The 18,244-nt window shown below is 36.2% G+C and overlaps 1 protein-coding gene across 1 annotated transcript in view; it reads left to right on the forward strand.

The window, feature by feature from the left end:
- The first annotated feature begins 6,651 nt into the window (after positions 1-6,651).
- LOC127835863 (arrestin domain-containing protein 17-like) overlaps positions 6,652-18,244 on the forward strand; it is a 66,202-nt gene continuing 54,609 nt past the window's right edge. The window contains exons 1-3 of the mRNA XM_052362288.1: positions 6,652-6,886; positions 10,966-11,088; positions 15,386-15,615. Of these exons, the coding sequence (XP_052218248.1) occupies positions 6,769-6,886; positions 10,966-11,088; positions 15,386-15,615 (471 nt within the window). The 5' untranslated portion in view covers positions 6,652-6,768. The remainder of the gene's footprint in view (positions 6,887-10,965; positions 11,089-15,385; positions 15,616-18,244) is intronic.

Genomic DNA, 18,244 nt, shown 5'->3' on the forward strand with positions numbered 1-18,244 from the left:
TTCTATTTTCATTTGAGGCGGAAAGTGTCGTTCTCTATTAACCTTTGCGGACTGCACATGATAATCTGGGACGACACTCGACGCGCATGCGTTAAACCCCGTTTCCCAGAACGAGGCTCAAATGTAAATTGTAAACAAGTCCTGATGACCAATCGAGATGGTGGATACCAGCTTAACATTTTTCATTTTATTTCATCCGATATGTATGGTTTTTAGCTCGGCTGTTTTCGGAGAAAACCCGAGGTATTGTCATAGCCAGCTCGTCTTGTCGTATCGTGTCCGTCGTCGTGTCCGTCGTCGTGTCCGTCGTCGAGTCGTCCGCCGTCCGCGTCGTGCCAAAACCTTAGCATTTGTCAAGGTTTTGATCATTGGCTCTAAAATCATAGTGCTTCCACCTACGACTTTGAAACTTCATATGTAGCTGCACCTTGATGAGTTCTACACGCCCACCCATATTTGGGTTACTAGGTCAAAGGTCAAGGTCAATATGACCTCTAAAAAAATATATATCTGATAAGCTTTTATTTCTTCAAAAATGCACCCAAAGCCGAGCGTGGCACCCGTTATGCGGTCCTCTTGATTTTTTATAAATATAAACATAATCCCAATGCGCTCTTACTGTACTCTATTGTACAAAGTAATTACTTCTAACTTCTCGGTTACTTGCATGCTAAATTTGAAACAGTTTATAAATTAGTCTCGTCATTGGAAAATAGTCAGCACGCATGTCGTTTTAACCCATTTATGCATAGTGGACTCTCCCATCCTTCAAAATTGGATCAATTTATTTCCAAAATTAGAGATGTCTAGTATACTTATTTCTATATTTAGAATATTTCTTACAGAAATTCCTTTAAGCAAACAGCGGCGTCTCATCTGGGTCTACGCTGTTTGCAATGTCCTTTTTTCAGGACGCTATGCATTAATGGGTTAAGTGTTGTCACAGATAAGCCAGTGCAGTCCGCAAAGGCTAATAATTAACGACTCTTTTCGCCTAAATTGGATTTTTACCAAGACACTTCATTCAAACGAAAAATAAAATACAAGCGTTACGAGTCGTCCCTGATTAGCCTGTGCGGAAGCACAAGCATTAACCCCAGACCCATATATGGCTCATTCACTGAATTGTGTGTGTGTTAAAAACTTGCTTGATGCAAAAAAGGAAAGAAATTGCAAATCTCTAGAGTAATTAAGTATTATTTGTACCCCGGAAAAGCAACCTCTTGGATAAAAACAAAATTGGTCTGCTGGCACAAATAAAGCCCACCCATTTACAATCCTTTAAACATCACACACCGTATAAACCGTTATTATTTAAATTACGCTATCATAAGATGATATAATGGACCCGCGTTGTTTGTACAATCTCTCGTGGGTTATTTTAACCCATTTTTGCCTAGTAGACTCTCCCATCCTTCTAAATTTGGTCAATTTATTTCTAAGATTAGGGATGTCTAGTATATTTATTTCTATATTTAGCAAATTTCTTACAGAAATTCCTTTAAGCCAACAGCGCAGACCCAGATGAGACGCCGCATCATGCGGTGTCTCATCTGGGTCTACGCTGTTTGCCAAGGCCTTTTTTTTCTAGACGCTAGACATAAATGGGTTAAACTCTTCCGAATCCCAACATCGGTCTTTTCTATCGGAATGCCATTATTTGTTTCACCATATTCGGACTTCCGTACTGTAAGATACCATGTATATGTGATCCAATGTAACTGTCACATTGAGATATAGCGCTGACAGTGTACCTATTAAGTACATTTATTCTGCAGAGTTCAATTGTGGTTATCATTGTTACTATAGGATACAGTGTATTCTTCAAATGGAACGTTCATCATAAAGTACCGGTAGCCAATCAAGTGGCATCCGTTGCAAGGCGCGAGTACATGATATAGGGATTGAGGATGCGTAATTGTTAACTATTAATTACCGTTAAAAAAACAAACACGCACAGCACATAAACCACAAAATATTGTGTAATTAATCCATACTCCCATTGATTGACACACAACTTAATATTGCAATAATATTTTTTGCCGTTCTCTATGAAAAAGGGGGCTTGATGCATGTGCATTGAACTGCATTAAATCCACAACTTGGATTTTTGCAAAGAAGAGACTTTCTGTAAACGAAAAAAAGCGGAAAGTGTCGTGCCTGATTAGCCTTTGCGGACTGCACAGGCTAGCCTGGGACGACACTTTACGCACATTCATTAAGCCCCTTCTCACAGAGGACGGCTTATTTATGGTAAAAGTTCACTATAAATACCAACAGTTTACAGCTATAAATTAACGTAAAAGTTACACTTTAAGAAACACGCGCGACATCTTAAGCGGCAGAATGACATGCTAAACCCTGTAACTATTCATGTTGGATTGCGAATTGGCCGATATATAAATGTGTATATTGGCATGATCTCGGTTTTTATATCGGCCAACGATCATATTCAAGACATGGCTCGATGTCATTTAATTTCCAGTGAGCAGAATATAATGGAAACTTTTCATCATTTAATTTACAGTGAGCATCATATAATGTACAGTGAGCATCATATAATGAACAATTACAATCATATACATGGCATTGAGCATTGTATAATGTATAATCAGCATCATATAACAGACACTAATCATCATATAATGTACAGTGAATAATATATAATCAACAATGAACATCATATAATGGATCGTGAGCATCATATACTTGTTAGTTATCATACCCTCATTAATTTATAAAAGTTAAATGCCAAAGTAACATAATATCATGTACAATCAACATCATGTAATGATGAACATAGTCATGTAATGTACGTTGTCCTGTAAAGGCAGCTATGGCGTTTCTTATCAACCTGGCACATCGTCAGTCCGCCTACATTTAAAGAGATTCAAATTCAGTATCTTCTGATTCCAGTAAACGTTTTTCCACTGTAAATGAACTTTTTGTCTTCTTCCGGTTTCATCGGAGGGGATTTATGGTTTGCGCTCTGTGTGTCTGTCTGACTGTCACAATTTTCTGGATCCTGCGATAACTTTAAAAGTTCTTCATATTTTTTCATGAACATTTAAATATGGATAGATGGCAATATGGACATTATGCATGTCCTGTCATTCTGTACCTACGTCAAAAAAATCGAGTTGCCATGGCAACAAATAAAAAATAATTCTGACAATGGTGGAGTCGGTAGGGGACATATATTGCTTGGCAATAGCCTTGTTTATTGTTCGATTGGCGGTATTTGCTACATAACTATATTATAATAGAAACTAAGAATGACCTTTTGTAAAATACACGTTTAGATTTTTTTAGTGCATTTTGATTTTTTACATTAGCGAATGTTTTGATTTAAATGCATGAATATACAAATTATAGGATTGATTTAACTAATTCTAGCTTAATAGAAATGACAGACGATTAGTATGATAATTCAGAATTAAATACGAGATCAGCCGGTAGTGTATTTTGATTCGCATGCGCTTATTGGAAACTAGAGTATGTCTGGTTCCTGTTCTGGTTAGAGTATGTCTGGTTAATCCGATGTACCTGTTCCTTTGAATGATGCACTGATCAATGTCGGATATTATTGATGATATGTGTCTTGTTCTGTGAAAGCTGGTCATAATGCATGTGCGTAAAGTGTCGTCTCAGATTAGCCTGTGCAGTCCGCACAGGCTAATCAGGGACGACACTTTCCGCTTAAATGGTATTTTCCGTTTAAAGGAAGTCACTTTTTACCGAAAATCTAGTTTAAGCGGAAAGTGTCGTCCCTGATTAGCCTGTGCGGACTGCACAGGCTAATCTGGGACGACACTTTACGCACATGCATTATGACCAGCTTTCTCAGAACAAGACACATATATGCCTATTTTGAATAAGCTCTGAATGTATAAAACGCCAGGAACTTAAAATCTTACAGATTTGCAAGTTGTTTTCTTTTAATCCTAATAGGATTTTACTTGAATTCGACTTTCACTATTGTTCTAGTATTTCCCTTGACAGTGTATGGTTCAAGTCATGTAACAAGTAATAAAACTATTCCTTTAATTTGATTAAAATGTTACCTTACCATTTCTTATTGTAATTTTTTGAACATCATAAGATACGAAAAAAGCAACAGGCTGTCATCAATAATTAATAAGTAATTACGATCAATTTTTCAAAAGTCATATATATTGTAAGCGCAATAGTATTATATAATAACATCTACATTGGATTTTTTTTAATATTTGACTTATTTTTCATTTATCATTGACCAGCCCAAATGGGTGGCAGAGAGAACCAGCACGTTGGCTGATTGTATTATTCTACCAAACACCTTACGAAAAATATGTATTTCTGAATTTGAGCGCACTTCACATTCACATAGACAGAGATATTTGTATTTAAAATAAAGGCATGTGATAGATACTAGCACGTCATACGTTTTTCAAATAGTATATCATAACTGAAAGTTTAGGCGCGATGTTTGTTCTTGTTGTTTTTGTTGTTTATTTAAATGATGTCATTGCATATATTTCATCCTATTTAGGTATTTGAAACTCCACATTAACGCCAAGTAATTTTGATTTGCAATAACGACATTAAGAGACCCGTGCGCAACGACGCGGAGGAGGAAAACATAAAAGTGGTATGCATGAAAATTGATTAAAGGCCGATACAATTTAATGTCCCTGCTTATTACTGTGCGCTTGATTGATTTCTTCGTTGGGTTCAGTTTACATCTCAAATAGCGATACACATAAGACTGACTACAACTTTTTTTTATAGGAGTCGGAATAGTGCGCATGTCCATAAAAGGATGACGTAGATGACTCACCCTAGCGGCACACTTGTTAATGTATGTGCCTTGCTCTGGGAAAACCTGGCTTACAGCGGTCTTTTGACAGATATTGACATGTATTTAAGTTTGTTATTAAATGCATTATATGGATAAATATAAACACTGGATCTGAAAAGCTCCAGTAAAATAACAAGAATAAAATAAAAGAAAGAAAATAAATGTAACCCTTAACTGGGCACGAACCACACACCACTGGAGTAAAGGTCTATCGCTAAGACCACTTGGCCATCCGTGCTCATATAATGAATGATGTGTTTTGTACTTTATATAAGCAAACCTCGTAATGTCACAAAATATAACGACAACAACAGAACTCTCCAAATTATTCAATTGTTTCTCGTTGCAATGCTTTATCACTTTCAGATTTTTAAATCGATGCAAACAATGGATATTACAGAGCTTTGGCAAATGTTCAGTGTTACTGTTTCCTCACAAATATCATAAATACAACGAAAATTTGCGAATCTGAATTATTGTTTTTTTTTGTCAATTTACTAAAACATGAAAAGGTCCCTTTAACGATTATACTTGTTAAAGTATCATTCAAGACAACTTGCAAAAAAAACATGTCGAGCACATCCAAAAAATAGTTCAGTTGCATTTATACATTTGCTTGAAAATATCATATACGATTCATGAACAAAATATCTTCAGGCAGACATCTGCCAGTGCCCAATTCTGGGAAGTTCTTGATGTGCCAGATCAATATTTTGCTAATTATTTAGTACATGCATTGGCGAAAAATGTCGTCACAGTCTGCAAAGGCTAATCAGGCACGACACGTCCCACCTACACTGGATTTTCGTTAAGAATACACTTATTTTAAACGAGTAAATCAATAAAGACGGGAAGTGTTGTCCCTGGTTAGCCTGTGCGGACTGCCCAGGCTACTAAGCGACGACACTACGCATATGCGTTTAGCTCGTTTTCAAAGCTCGCGGCACATCCATTTTTAGTGTCTTATACATGTATAAAACATGTACCGTTACATATTGGGTTCTCATAAAATTTTGAAAAGAAAATGTTTAATTTCTAATCAGTTATATTTTAAATATTCTATTAGTTAAATAGTTTTGAATAATTGTTTTAGAACATAATTTAAAAGCTTTTTATGCATTACAAGTACACATACACTGTATATATTCGTTTTAAAATATATATTCTGTTTTTCAATCCGTTCAACTCAGATTGTTCTTTAACAAAATATCTGGTTAATTGTGGGCCCAAAGTGCAAAAGTTGTTTTCAATATTTGTGGAAGAAATGGATATTCTGATATAATTAACACGAGGATCTGAATAAGTATAGTGTAACCTATATGATGAAGAAGGTCAGAATACACTAAATAGTTTGCATATATAATTCAATGTGAAAGCGACAACTTTATGCCAAAATAAATGCAACATTTTGCACATAGAGACCCCATTACCATACCTTTTCTTAAAGAGCATTCTAAGCGGAATCGATTTATGCAATAAAAAAGATATGTCATGTTCAATGCAAGAAAGAACTTGACACAAATCAAAATCGACTGTTTTTGCAACTTTTTTTTCGGCCGTTTCTTAGTGGAATGTAACCTTTTTCAGTGCGATGATTTACTATAGTCTTCAAGTTTATCATATTTCAGGGATTCAGTAGTGAACACCTATTCATGCCCTACCATTATCTCCGAAAGATAACACCCGAATAATAGACAAAAGTGTAAAACATGCCTTCCTGTCAACTATGGTATTTTTTTAGAGAGTACAGAGAGTACGGTTATTTAGTGTACTGTAACCAGAAACTGATACTCATTGAAGCACGACGACTTAACTGAATTGTTCCCCTTTATCTATTTATAGCTTCGACGGTCTGATTTATACATAATTTATTGGACGCTAACACAATTTACAATATTATACAAAATCTGCTCTAGAAAGTGATAATAATGCCTAAAATTCGGAGATTGGAAATAGTTGTCGCGAATCCACAGATTGTGTATTATCCTGGACAATGTATTCGAGGACAGGTTATTGTGGAACTTAACGAAGCTAAGAAAATGAGAGGTAAATATCACAGGTACAGTAGCCGATGTTGAACCCTGGCAGTAAGATTACACTTTGTACAGTGGTTAAACTACTGGCTGGACGGAATGTAAACACGTCGTTAATAACTTCATTTTGCTAATATCTCAAGTTAACGGAATACATTTGGAAATATCTTTTAGTGCATTTAAAGACGTTTTTTTTGCAGTTTGTGTCGATATCTTAAGATTTAAGAATAAATTATTGAATATGTCTTTAATCGTAGTCTAGTCCAATGTGTTGACGCTCTAAAATATTAAGGCTTAATTTAAGCTACTTTTTATGTCCCCCTTCGAAGAAGAGGGGGTATATTGTTTTGCACATGCCGGTCGGTCGGTCGGTCGGTCCGTCCACCAGATGGTTTCCGGATGATAACTCAAGAACGCTTTGGCCTAGGATCATGAAACTTCATAGGTACATTGATCATGACTGGCAGATGACCCCTATTGATATTCAGGTCACTAGGTCAAAGGTCAAGGTCACAGTGACTCGACACAGTAAAATGGTTTCCGGATGATAACTGAAGAACGCTTACGCCTAGGATCATGAAACTTCATAGGTACATTGACCCTGACTTGCAGATGACCCCTATAGATTTTCAGGTCACTAGGTCAAAGGTCAAGGTCACAATTACTCGACACAGTAAAATGGTTTCCGGATGATAACTCAAGGACGCTTACGCCTAGTATCATGAAACTTCATAGGTACATTGATCATGACTTGCAGATGACCCATATAGACGAGTTAATTGTTATTGTTTACATTCGGGATTTTTCGCGCATGCGCACTGACTGGTTGGCAAAAACACTGGTTACAGTAACGTAAAACATGTATAAAGGGCTTTTGTTTATTCAATTAAACGATAAAAAATCCGAAATAAACATTACAACTCTTATACAATAGTGCAAATATATCATATTTAGTACCAATAAATAAATGTATCATCATATGTATAATTTCCTCTTTATAAAAATACAAAATAGTTATTAGCATCAGAGTAAACGTGGTCGGAAGACTAAATACTGACAATACCACACAACAAAACAATAAATTAGCCGTATTCTTTTTTATAGTAAGACTTTAAAAAATGATATTTAAAAACTTATAAAACATATATTAATTTGATTATAACTATAAACGGTGTGGATATTGTTATTGCTCATCAGCGATCAAAAGTGTATTATAAGAGGCGCATTTGATCAATTATAAAACAAAGCCATTAAAAACGGAATACATTACAATCGTTAAATGTTGTGGTAATTTTCTTTTCCATAGAATGAATTTTCGTTTCGTTTCCATTGAATTACAATATTAATAAATTTTAATATACAAATGAAAATAAAACCTGCATCTTGTGCAAATTGAACTGTCTTTGCATGTATATTGAAATCTCTTAACAAGTAATAAGGAGTGATACATTTAACAATCTAGCATTTTATGATAAATATATATATTAATTTAATTTATTTTACACAAATATTGTTTATCAATTGTGATTGCTTGGTTTCATGATGGTGTTACGTGCAATGCAAGAACGTACAATCTTTACACTAAATTGACGAGTTTACATTTGCCGGTACCCGCGGTAAATACATCAATTGTGTAGCAGTAATATTGAACAATATTTTAAATTTAAAGTTATAAAGCACTGTATTATTATGATTAAACTGGCTTACATATAAATACGCATGTTCTTGTTAATCTGTTTCAGACAAATATCTTCTTTTTTTAATATGTTAAATTATTTATTAAAGCAAATGTTACGTATTTTGGCTTTAATATTTGGCTTGCTCAATATGACTGCTCAATATGCCAAGAAATGGCATGGATGTATCATAAAGTCTGCCACATGTGGTCTATGCAGGGACCCAATTAAAGTATTGGTCACTATGTTTATGACACCGGCATGTTTTCTGTGTAATTGTCTGGGCAGTCTCCGATCATAACGAGATAATAGTGTCAAAATTGGTGTGCACAATTAAATAAAACAATGAGATTTATCAATTTATTTGTTGTGTAACAAGGTAAGTCTGTACACATTTATTAAGATTAAAATCAGTTACTATATGTTTCGCACAAAAAGCGATCTATTTGATGTTTGTTTTCATCCTTATTTGTGTTTTTTTCATTAAATTTAATTTATTCTAAAAGAATTTCCATTTTTGAAATTTTGTATCTAAAATGGACGTGAAGATGCGTTTAGTAGAGATTTTTGTGGTAACCACATAACGAGCTCGTAGATAGTGTACGTTCCACTCCATAGCTTGTTTTTAGTAAACACAAATAATAACAACAATATAATCGTTCCAAAAATGAATTTCCACGCATGCTTATGTTTTATTCAGACATAAATAGTAAAATTATATTTGATACAGTTCATGAGTATCAATAAAAACGATGATAATGTCAACCTTCTCTATATGCGCTTATAAGAATTCCACCTCTTTTTGCCAACCAGTGGGCGGAGTCTAAACTTTGCAGGTGCGTGTGACGTCACGCGTTAACTCGTCTATAGATTTTCAGGTCACTAGGTCAAAGGTCAAGGTCACGGTGACTCGACATAGAAAAATGGTTTCCGGATGATAACTCATGATAACTCAAGAATGCTTATGCCTAGGATCATGAAACTTCATAGGTACATTGATCATGACTGGCAGATGACCCCTATTGATTTTCAGGTCACTAGGTCAAAGGTCATAGTGTTTCTCAAAGAAATCTTGTTTGGAATATGACCATACACAGCATATTCTAATATTCTCTAGAACTTTAATTCACGATCATTATTTATATAAAAAGTCATAAAATGACACATTCTAAGAATATTTAATTTCAATGAAAAAGCATGAAAACGTTATGGAATTTATCTCAATCGACTAAGAACTAAATCTAAAAGTATAACTAAATTTAATTTATGTAAACGAATAACTCTGATGACAGATCGACACATTCTACTGATTGAAAACCCATAATATCAGCTGAATGCCAATGGAATGATCATCTATTCCCGAATTCAGATCCAGTCAAGTTCCCGTTTTCTCCAGTAGTTGACATTTTCTCCTTACCCATGTTCAACTCGTCACAAAAAATGTTTTTAATGTTTGGATTGCAGATCAATCAAAAATTTGTTGTGTTTACCGGTACTCACCACCGCAGAGATTTGAACCAGGAACCAGAATAGCTTGTAAAATATATGTTTTGCAAGGGCGTTACGTGCATGTTATCAATGGCTGCTTTTTCGATCGAACCATGTGCAATCGTCCTACTGTACAGGCTTGAATTAAATTAAATATTATTACCAATATTTTATATCATATTTACAGTAATTTACTTAAGATTTTTTTTAATTGATAATTTTGCGAGCTTTAATTTGCACGCACGGCACGAGAAAACCATACCCGCACATGGCCCAAAAGTGTCAGAGTGTGTTGGATAAATGTTTTTAAAATTTAACTTTAAAAAAATGTTCTTCAACAAAAAGCGTGACATTTAAAGCTCATATAATTAGCCTTTTATGAAAAGTTAACAAGAATTTTGTTAGAAGTGCCAGTACCGGTAAGTCTTCTTAAGTGTTGCTTATAACATAGGCTCTTTCTTGATAAACGGGGTTTAATTCATGTGCGTAAAATGTCGTCACAAATTAAGCTGTGCCGTACGCACAGGTTAATTGTGGAGGACATTTTCCGCCTATTTGGATTTTTCCTAAGAACATACTTACTTTATACGAACAATACATTGAAAGCGGAAAGTGTCGCTCTTGATTTGCATGTGCGGACTGTACCGGCTAACCTGGTACGACACTTAAAGCAAATGCATAACGTGCCATTTTCCCAGACCGAGGCTCAAACTGTCGCCATGGTGTAATGGATATGGTGTCCGCCTAGCGACCGGGAGGTCACGGGTTCGATCCCCACCGTGAGAGCGTTCTTTAGATCTCCCCCAAAGACACCAATTACTGGTTCGAGGCACAGGAAACGGACTCGAGAGCGTTTATATAAGCCTTAGGCTTTCGATGCAATTGTGCTAACATAAATAGGTTTAAACTAATCTGTATTTTCTACCAGGAATCAGGGTAAAATGCAGAGGACGGGCGTACATTTACTGGACTGAAGGCTCCGGGGATAATAAGAGGCATTACTCGGCATCCCAGGATTATATTGATAACTCCATCGTGCTGTTCGGCAAACGTAAGTTAAGGATTACCTCATCACATTATTATTTAATTACTTTGATAACCTGATTGAAAATGTTAGTTTATGAACACTTTTCTATGAAAATATCGATAAATCCATCGTGCTGTTGAGCAAAAGAAATTTGAGGAATTCCTCAACCCATGATTAATTCGATAAGTTAGTCATGCTGTTCAGCTTAATGCTTAAGCGTAAAGTGTCGTCCAAGATTGGTCTGTGCAGTCTGCACATGCTAATCAGGGACGACACCGTCTGCTTTAACTCGATTTATCTAAGAAAATACGTTCTCTAAACAAAATATACTATATGAGAGGAGTCAAGACTCCGATTAGCATGTGCGGACTTCTAAGGCTTATCTGGGGCGACACTCAACATTGATGCATTTAACACCGTTTTCCCAAAGCGCGACTCATATTAATAACTAGAAGTGGCGCAGCAGAGGCCGACGCGTATCCCCACGCCGCATAGATGTTATATTAAAAGGCAATTTTGGGTGGGCAAGGCCTATGTTTGTGGGGCCCAGGGGTGGATAATGTGGACATGGAGGGTCGAGATAGACTGTGTTGTCATAACAGATGTTCATAAATTTGAATTCATTTGATGACTAAATAAAGAAAAAATGTTAAAACAAAATTTTGAGTACGAAAAAAAAAATGGGTACGAAAATTTTGGGTACGAACAAATTATGCAAAAAAAAAATTGAGGTACGAACAAAAAATTGTTTGGAAAAAAAATTTAGGTACCAAAAAAAATTTCGGTGCCAAAAAAAAATGTGTGCCAGAATTTTTTTTTTGGGTACGAACAAATTCAAATTTGGGTACAAAAAATTATGCCAAAAAAAATTTGGTACGAAGAAAATTTGGGTACGAAAAAAATGTGGGTATAAAAAAATGGGAGCGAAAAAAATTTGGAACGAAAAAAATTGCGTACGAAAAAAATTTGGGACAAAAAATTGGGTAATAATTGAAATTTGGAAACGAAAAAATTGGGTAGGAAAAAATTATGCCAAAAAAATGTGGACACAAAATCAATTTGGGTACGAAAATACATTTGGGTATGAAACAAATTTGTTTACGAAAAAACTTTGGGTACAAAAAAATTGTGTGAGAGGAAAAAATTGTGTAAGAAAAAAATTTGGGTATGAAAAAAAAATTAGGAACGAAAAAAAATGGGAACGAAAAACATGTGGGTACGAAAAGAAATTTGGGTACGGAAAAAAAATTTGTGAACGAAATATGTGGGTTCAAAAAAAAAATTAGGAACGAAAAATAGGGTACCAAATAAAAATTGGGGTACAAAATAAATTTGGGTATGAAAAAACATTTGGATACGAAAAAAAATCGGGTACGAACAAATTTGGGTGTGAAAAAAAATTGGGTATGAAAAAAAAATTGCGTACAAAAAAATAGGGTTCGAAAAAAAATTGGGTTTGAAAAAATTTGGGAAGGAAAAAAAATTTGAGTACTAAAAAAAATTGGGTACGACAAAAAATGTTGATACGAAAAAAATAGGGTTCGAAAAAAATGGGTACGAAAAAAATTGGGTATGTAAAATTTTGGATACCAAAAAAATACGGGGAAGTAGTACCAGTTGACCTCTCGATATATTTGAAAGAGGACGGAAACCAAGCTTCCTTTACCAATCGCCTTATCAATGGCCCTGGGGTGGGTACTGTGGACATAAATGGTCGAGATAGACCGTGTTGTTAAAAGAGATGTTCAGTATTAATTTGAAGTAAATTGGTGAATAAATGAAAAAGTTATCTTTAAACAAAATTTGGGGTGAGCGTGGTCGGCCATTATCTTCTTCTACACTATGAACATTAGAACCTTAAAACTTACACACATGGTTGCTATGAGCATATGTGTGACAGTGCACTATTTGGAATTTAGATCTGACCCCTGGGTCAAAAGTTATTATCATGTGCGTTGCATGCTGTTAGTAAGTGAGGTATTTTTTTACACATTTTACCCATTTATTTACCCACAACTTTTTACTAAGGGGTCAGATCAAAATTCCGTCGCCGTTACCGTTGCACTTATGCTCATAGTTACCATGTGTGCACGTTTCAAGGTTCTAGTGCTAATAATGTAGGAGGAGATAGTGGCCAAACAGATAAACAAAAAGATGGAGCCCAAACCAATATCCACACGCTTTTTAAAAGCGTGGGGATAACTAGATTGCGCTGTTAGTCAAATGCAAGTATATATAGTGCATTATGTTTTTTAGCTCATCTATTTTTTGAAAAAAAATTATGAGCTATTGTCATCACCTTGGCGTCGGCGTCGGCGTTGGTGTCCGGTTAAGTTTTGCGTTTAGGTCCACTTTTCTCAGAAAGTATCAATGCTATTGCATTCAAACTTGGTACACTTACTTACTATCATGAGGGGACTGGGCAGGCAAAGTTAGATAACTCTGGCGTGCATTTTGACAGAATTATGTGCCCTTTTTATACTTAGAAAATTGAAAAAAAATTGGTTAAGTTTTGCGTTTAGGTCCACTTTTCTCAGTAAGTATCAATGCTATTGCATTCAAACTTGGTACACTTACTTACTATCATGAGGGGACTGGGCAGGCAAAGTTAGATAACTCTGGCGTGCATTTTGACAGAATTATGTGCCCTTTTTATACTTAGAAAATTGAATATTTTGGTTAAGTTTTGTGTTTAGGTCCATTTTATTCCTTAAGCATCAAAGCTATTGCTTTCATACATGTACTTGCAACACTTACTAACTATCATAAGGGGACTGTGCAGGCAAAGTAATGTAACTCTGACTGGCATTTTGACAGAATAATGTGCCCTTTTTATACTTAGAAAATTGAAAATTTTATTAAGTTTTGTGTTTAGGTCCACTTTATTCCTACAGTATCAAAGCTATTGCTTTCATACTTGCAACACTTATGAACTATCATAAGGGGACCGTGCAGGCAAAGTTATGTAACTCTGACTGGCATTTGGACGGAATTATGGGCCCTTTATACTTAGAAAATTGAAAATTTGGTTAAGATTTATGATTTGGTCCACTCTACCCCTAAAGTATCATAGATATTGCTTTCATACTTGGAACACTCACAAACTAAGGGTACAGTAAAAGGACAAGTTGCATAACTCTGGTTGTCATTGTTACGGAATTATGGCCCTTTTTTTTCCTTAGTAACTTTTAATATATGGTTAAATTTTGTGTTTCCATCCACTTTACTTCTTAAGTTTCAAGGCTATTGCTTTCAAACTTCAAATACTTTCATGCTATCATGAGGTTACTGTACCTGGCAAGTTGAATTTTACCTTGACCTTTGAATGACCTTGACTCTCAAGGTCAAATTATTAAATTTTGCTAAAATTGCCATAACTTCTTTATTTATGATTAGATTTGATTGATACTTTGACGAAACTACTCTTACCTGACATACCACAATAGACTCCACCCAAACCATCCCCCGTGCCCTCCCCCCCTCCGCCCTCCCCTCCCCCCCCTAATTTTTTTTTTTTTTTTTTTTTTTAAGATCATCTCACAAATGACCACCACACCCTCACACTATACCCCCACCCCACCCCCCACCCCACCCCCCCCCAATTTTTTTTTTTTTTTTTTTTAATCTCATCTCACAAATTACCACCACCCCCATCACAAAATAACCCCCCCCCACCCATTTTTTTTTAAAACGGTTATGTTTGAAATACCGTCCAACCATCGCACCCAAAAAATACCCCCCCCCCCCCCATCGCCCCCGCCCCCCCACCCCCCCCCCCCCCCCGCCCCCTATTTTTTTTTTTTTTTTCGCTTTTTTGGAAGATTATGTAATAAATGTCCACAACCCCACACTATAAACCCCTCATCACTCCACCCCTCCCTTCTTTGTGATTGAAAATGAGAGTCCCTTCACCTTTGAAAAGAAAATAGATGAGCGGTCTGCACCCGCAAGGCGGTGCTCTTGTTAAGATTAGAAATACCTTGTGCCATACTTATATTTAAAGTCCGTTTCATGCTTTATAATGTAAGTTTAGGATTGGTTGGTTCATTACTATATTGACAACTTCACCTAGCGGTTTGTTTTAAATAAGTTCAGAAAAACCTCTTCCGATGATTGTAACGATAAATCCGTCGTGCTGGTTTGCAAATCTTAGTGTAGAAATACCTCATTTTTGTATCCACAAACATCGAACTATTTATTTTATGTACGTTAATTCGGCAAATTATTAACATATTCATTTATTCAAGTAAACGTGTTGAGATACACACTCACAACATAATTAAATGTGAAAACAAATGTTTAACAAACTTACGCCTTTCAGCGCCTAATGTAAGTGAGGAAACCATACTACCTGCTGGAAATTATTCGTACCCGTTTGAGTTCGTACTTCCATTCGGCATTCCTGGTTCGTTTGAGGGACCCATCTACCAGGGATATGTGCGCTACTGGTTGAAGGCTACAATTGATATTCCTTGGAAGTTCGATCCCGAGTATAAGACTCTGTTCACAGTGGCCTCTGTCTTGGATCTCAACACCGTGCCTAATGTTATGGTTTGTTCAATATTTGAGCTGCGGTCTGGGAAAACAGGGCCTAATGCTTGTCCGTAAAGTCGCCCAATATTAGCCTGTGCATTCTGCGCAGTCTCACAATGCACGACATATCATCCTTAATGGAATTGTTCGTGTTATGAATGTCTCTTCATAACGTAATCCCATGTACGCGGCATGTGTCGTCCCTTATTAGCCTGTGCGGACTGCACAGGCATTAAGCATAGTTTTCGAAGAAAGCGGCTCATTTTGTCAAGTTGTTTTAATCTTTTAAACATAGTATATGACTTACAAATGGTTATTACAGGGCTTTCCTTTGACCCGAGCTCCCGGGTTTTGACGCTTGAAAATTACAGAAGACCCCTTTTTGACTCTTGAGAAAATTACGTCATGCGTCACATTTGACCCGGGGGAATATACCGACTTGCGTCAACGAGATCAAAAGTTGTTAAGACTAAGCGATAATTGGCTCGGGGCGGAGTATCTCATTTAGTACACGCTAATCGTTCACGCCCGTTTCCAATCATCGAAGCACAAGTCCACCCAGTAGGCGGAGTTTGGTTAATTAAGAAATCTAGTATTGACCAATTAAAACACTGCTGGTTCGATGACGCGTGTATTAACTTTCCATTATTTATCATAGCGTTTGTTATCAGCTGTTTGCGGAAAAGACGTGTATTAAACCCACCTAGTTGCAATAATCCAACTCCCAGCTATTGACCCTCTGAGCTGTACGTGTGTACTCATAAAAGCTCATAGCATTTAAGAAGAACTATAAACCCACCAAAACAGAATGGACTCATCCGCGTCAGTTTTAATAATATTCAATATAAAATAATAACATCCATATCCACATAACACCGTAAAGCATATTTTGAGATATTTCCAGAGTATGGCAGAATGTATTTCCAAAGCTGAATGCACCCATCACTGTTTCGCTTCATGATTGCTCAGTTCAAAGACGCGCGAAAGTTATGCTGGCATATGTACTGTCTACAACGTCAAATTAAACCGTTAAGACGTTCTTATTATCCCCCGCCAGAGGCGGAGGGATATTGTTTTGGCGTTGTCCGTCCGTCCGTCCGGCACTTTTGTGTCCGGAGCCATATCTTGGAAGTGCTTTGGCGGATTTCATTGAAACTTGGTATGAGTATATGTATGCATAAGTGGATGATGCACGCCAAATGGCATTGTACACCATCTGTTAAAAACAGAGTTATGGCCCTTTGTATCTTGAAAAAATGCTTTTTACTATAGGCACTTTTGTGTCCAGAGCCATATGTTGGAAGTGCTTTGGCGGATTTCATTGAAACTTGGTATGAGTATATATATGCATAAGAGGATGATGCACGCCAAATGGCATTGTACACCATCTGTTAAAAACAGAGTTATGGCCCTTTGTATCTTGAAAAAATGCTTTTTACAATAGGCACTTTTGTGTCCGGAGCCATATCTTGGAAGTGCTTTGGGTGATTTCATTGAAACTTGGTATGAGTATATATATGCATAAGAGGATGATGCAGGCCAAATGGCATTGTATACCATCTGTTAAAAACAGAGTTATGGCCCTTTGTATCTTGAAAAAATGCTTTTTACTATAGGCATTGTGTCCGGAGCCATATTTTGGAAGTGCTTTGGCGGATTTCATTGAAACTTGGTATGAGTATATATCCCCCGCCAGAGGCGGAGGGATATTGTTTTGGCATTGTTCGGCTGTCCGTCCGTCTGTCACTTTTGTTTCCGGATAGCCATATCTTGGAAGTGCTTTGGCGGATTTAATTGAAACTTGGTATGAGTATATATCCCCCACCAGAGGCGGAGGGATATTGTTTTGGCGTTGTCCGGCTGTCCGTCCGTCACTTCCTCTGTCTTAGTTTTGAGTATTGTCTTCCGTCCGTCCATCTGTCAGTATGTTCATCCGTACGATTTGCACCCATCCTCAAACAAAGCATATGCTGCGGGGGATATCAATTCTATGAATTTGCTTGTTAATATTATTTTTCGGGTTGCTTCCTTTTTCTTCTACGGGTCCTGGTAATCTCTACCGCACAATAATGTTCAACAATGGTATGCCAGTAGGCCAGCCAACATTATCGGACTCATAGTATCGACCAAGACATGTGATGGATGTAATAAATGTAACTCCAGTTTTTTGTCAAATACGAATCATTTAATTTATTGGGCACGAAAATCTTAATGGCTCGCGAAAGGTAGATTATAGAGGATATTTGTTGGATTTGGTGGAATATCGATTTTAATTCACGAGTGATCATTGAAAATATATTTTTTCTATGATCACGATTTAATTAAAATCGATATTCCACCAAATCCAACATTTTTTTTATTATTTTATGCTTACAATCAATGATTATTTTCGTATGTTTGCCATTCCGGACAACATAATTCCCCGTTGGATGCCCCCCATGTATTAAAATAAAATGGGGATCTTCAGTATGTTTTTTTTTAATAAACATCTATGCAGAGTAGACCCCCTTTGTAAAATTAGCCTTCAATTGAGGGTCACATTGGGGAAATAAAAGATATCTTAAAATAGTTCACGTTAAACAATGAAAATTATCAATAATTTTGACTGATATTTTTCAATGTTTTAAACATTGAAATATCAGTTTTA

This window comes from Dreissena polymorpha, chromosome 6, assembly GCF_020536995.1.
Source record: "Dreissena polymorpha isolate Duluth1 chromosome 6, UMN_Dpol_1.0, whole genome shotgun sequence".
In the NCBI taxonomy this organism is placed as follows: domain Eukaryota; kingdom Metazoa; phylum Mollusca; class Bivalvia; order Myida; family Dreissenidae; genus Dreissena; species Dreissena polymorpha.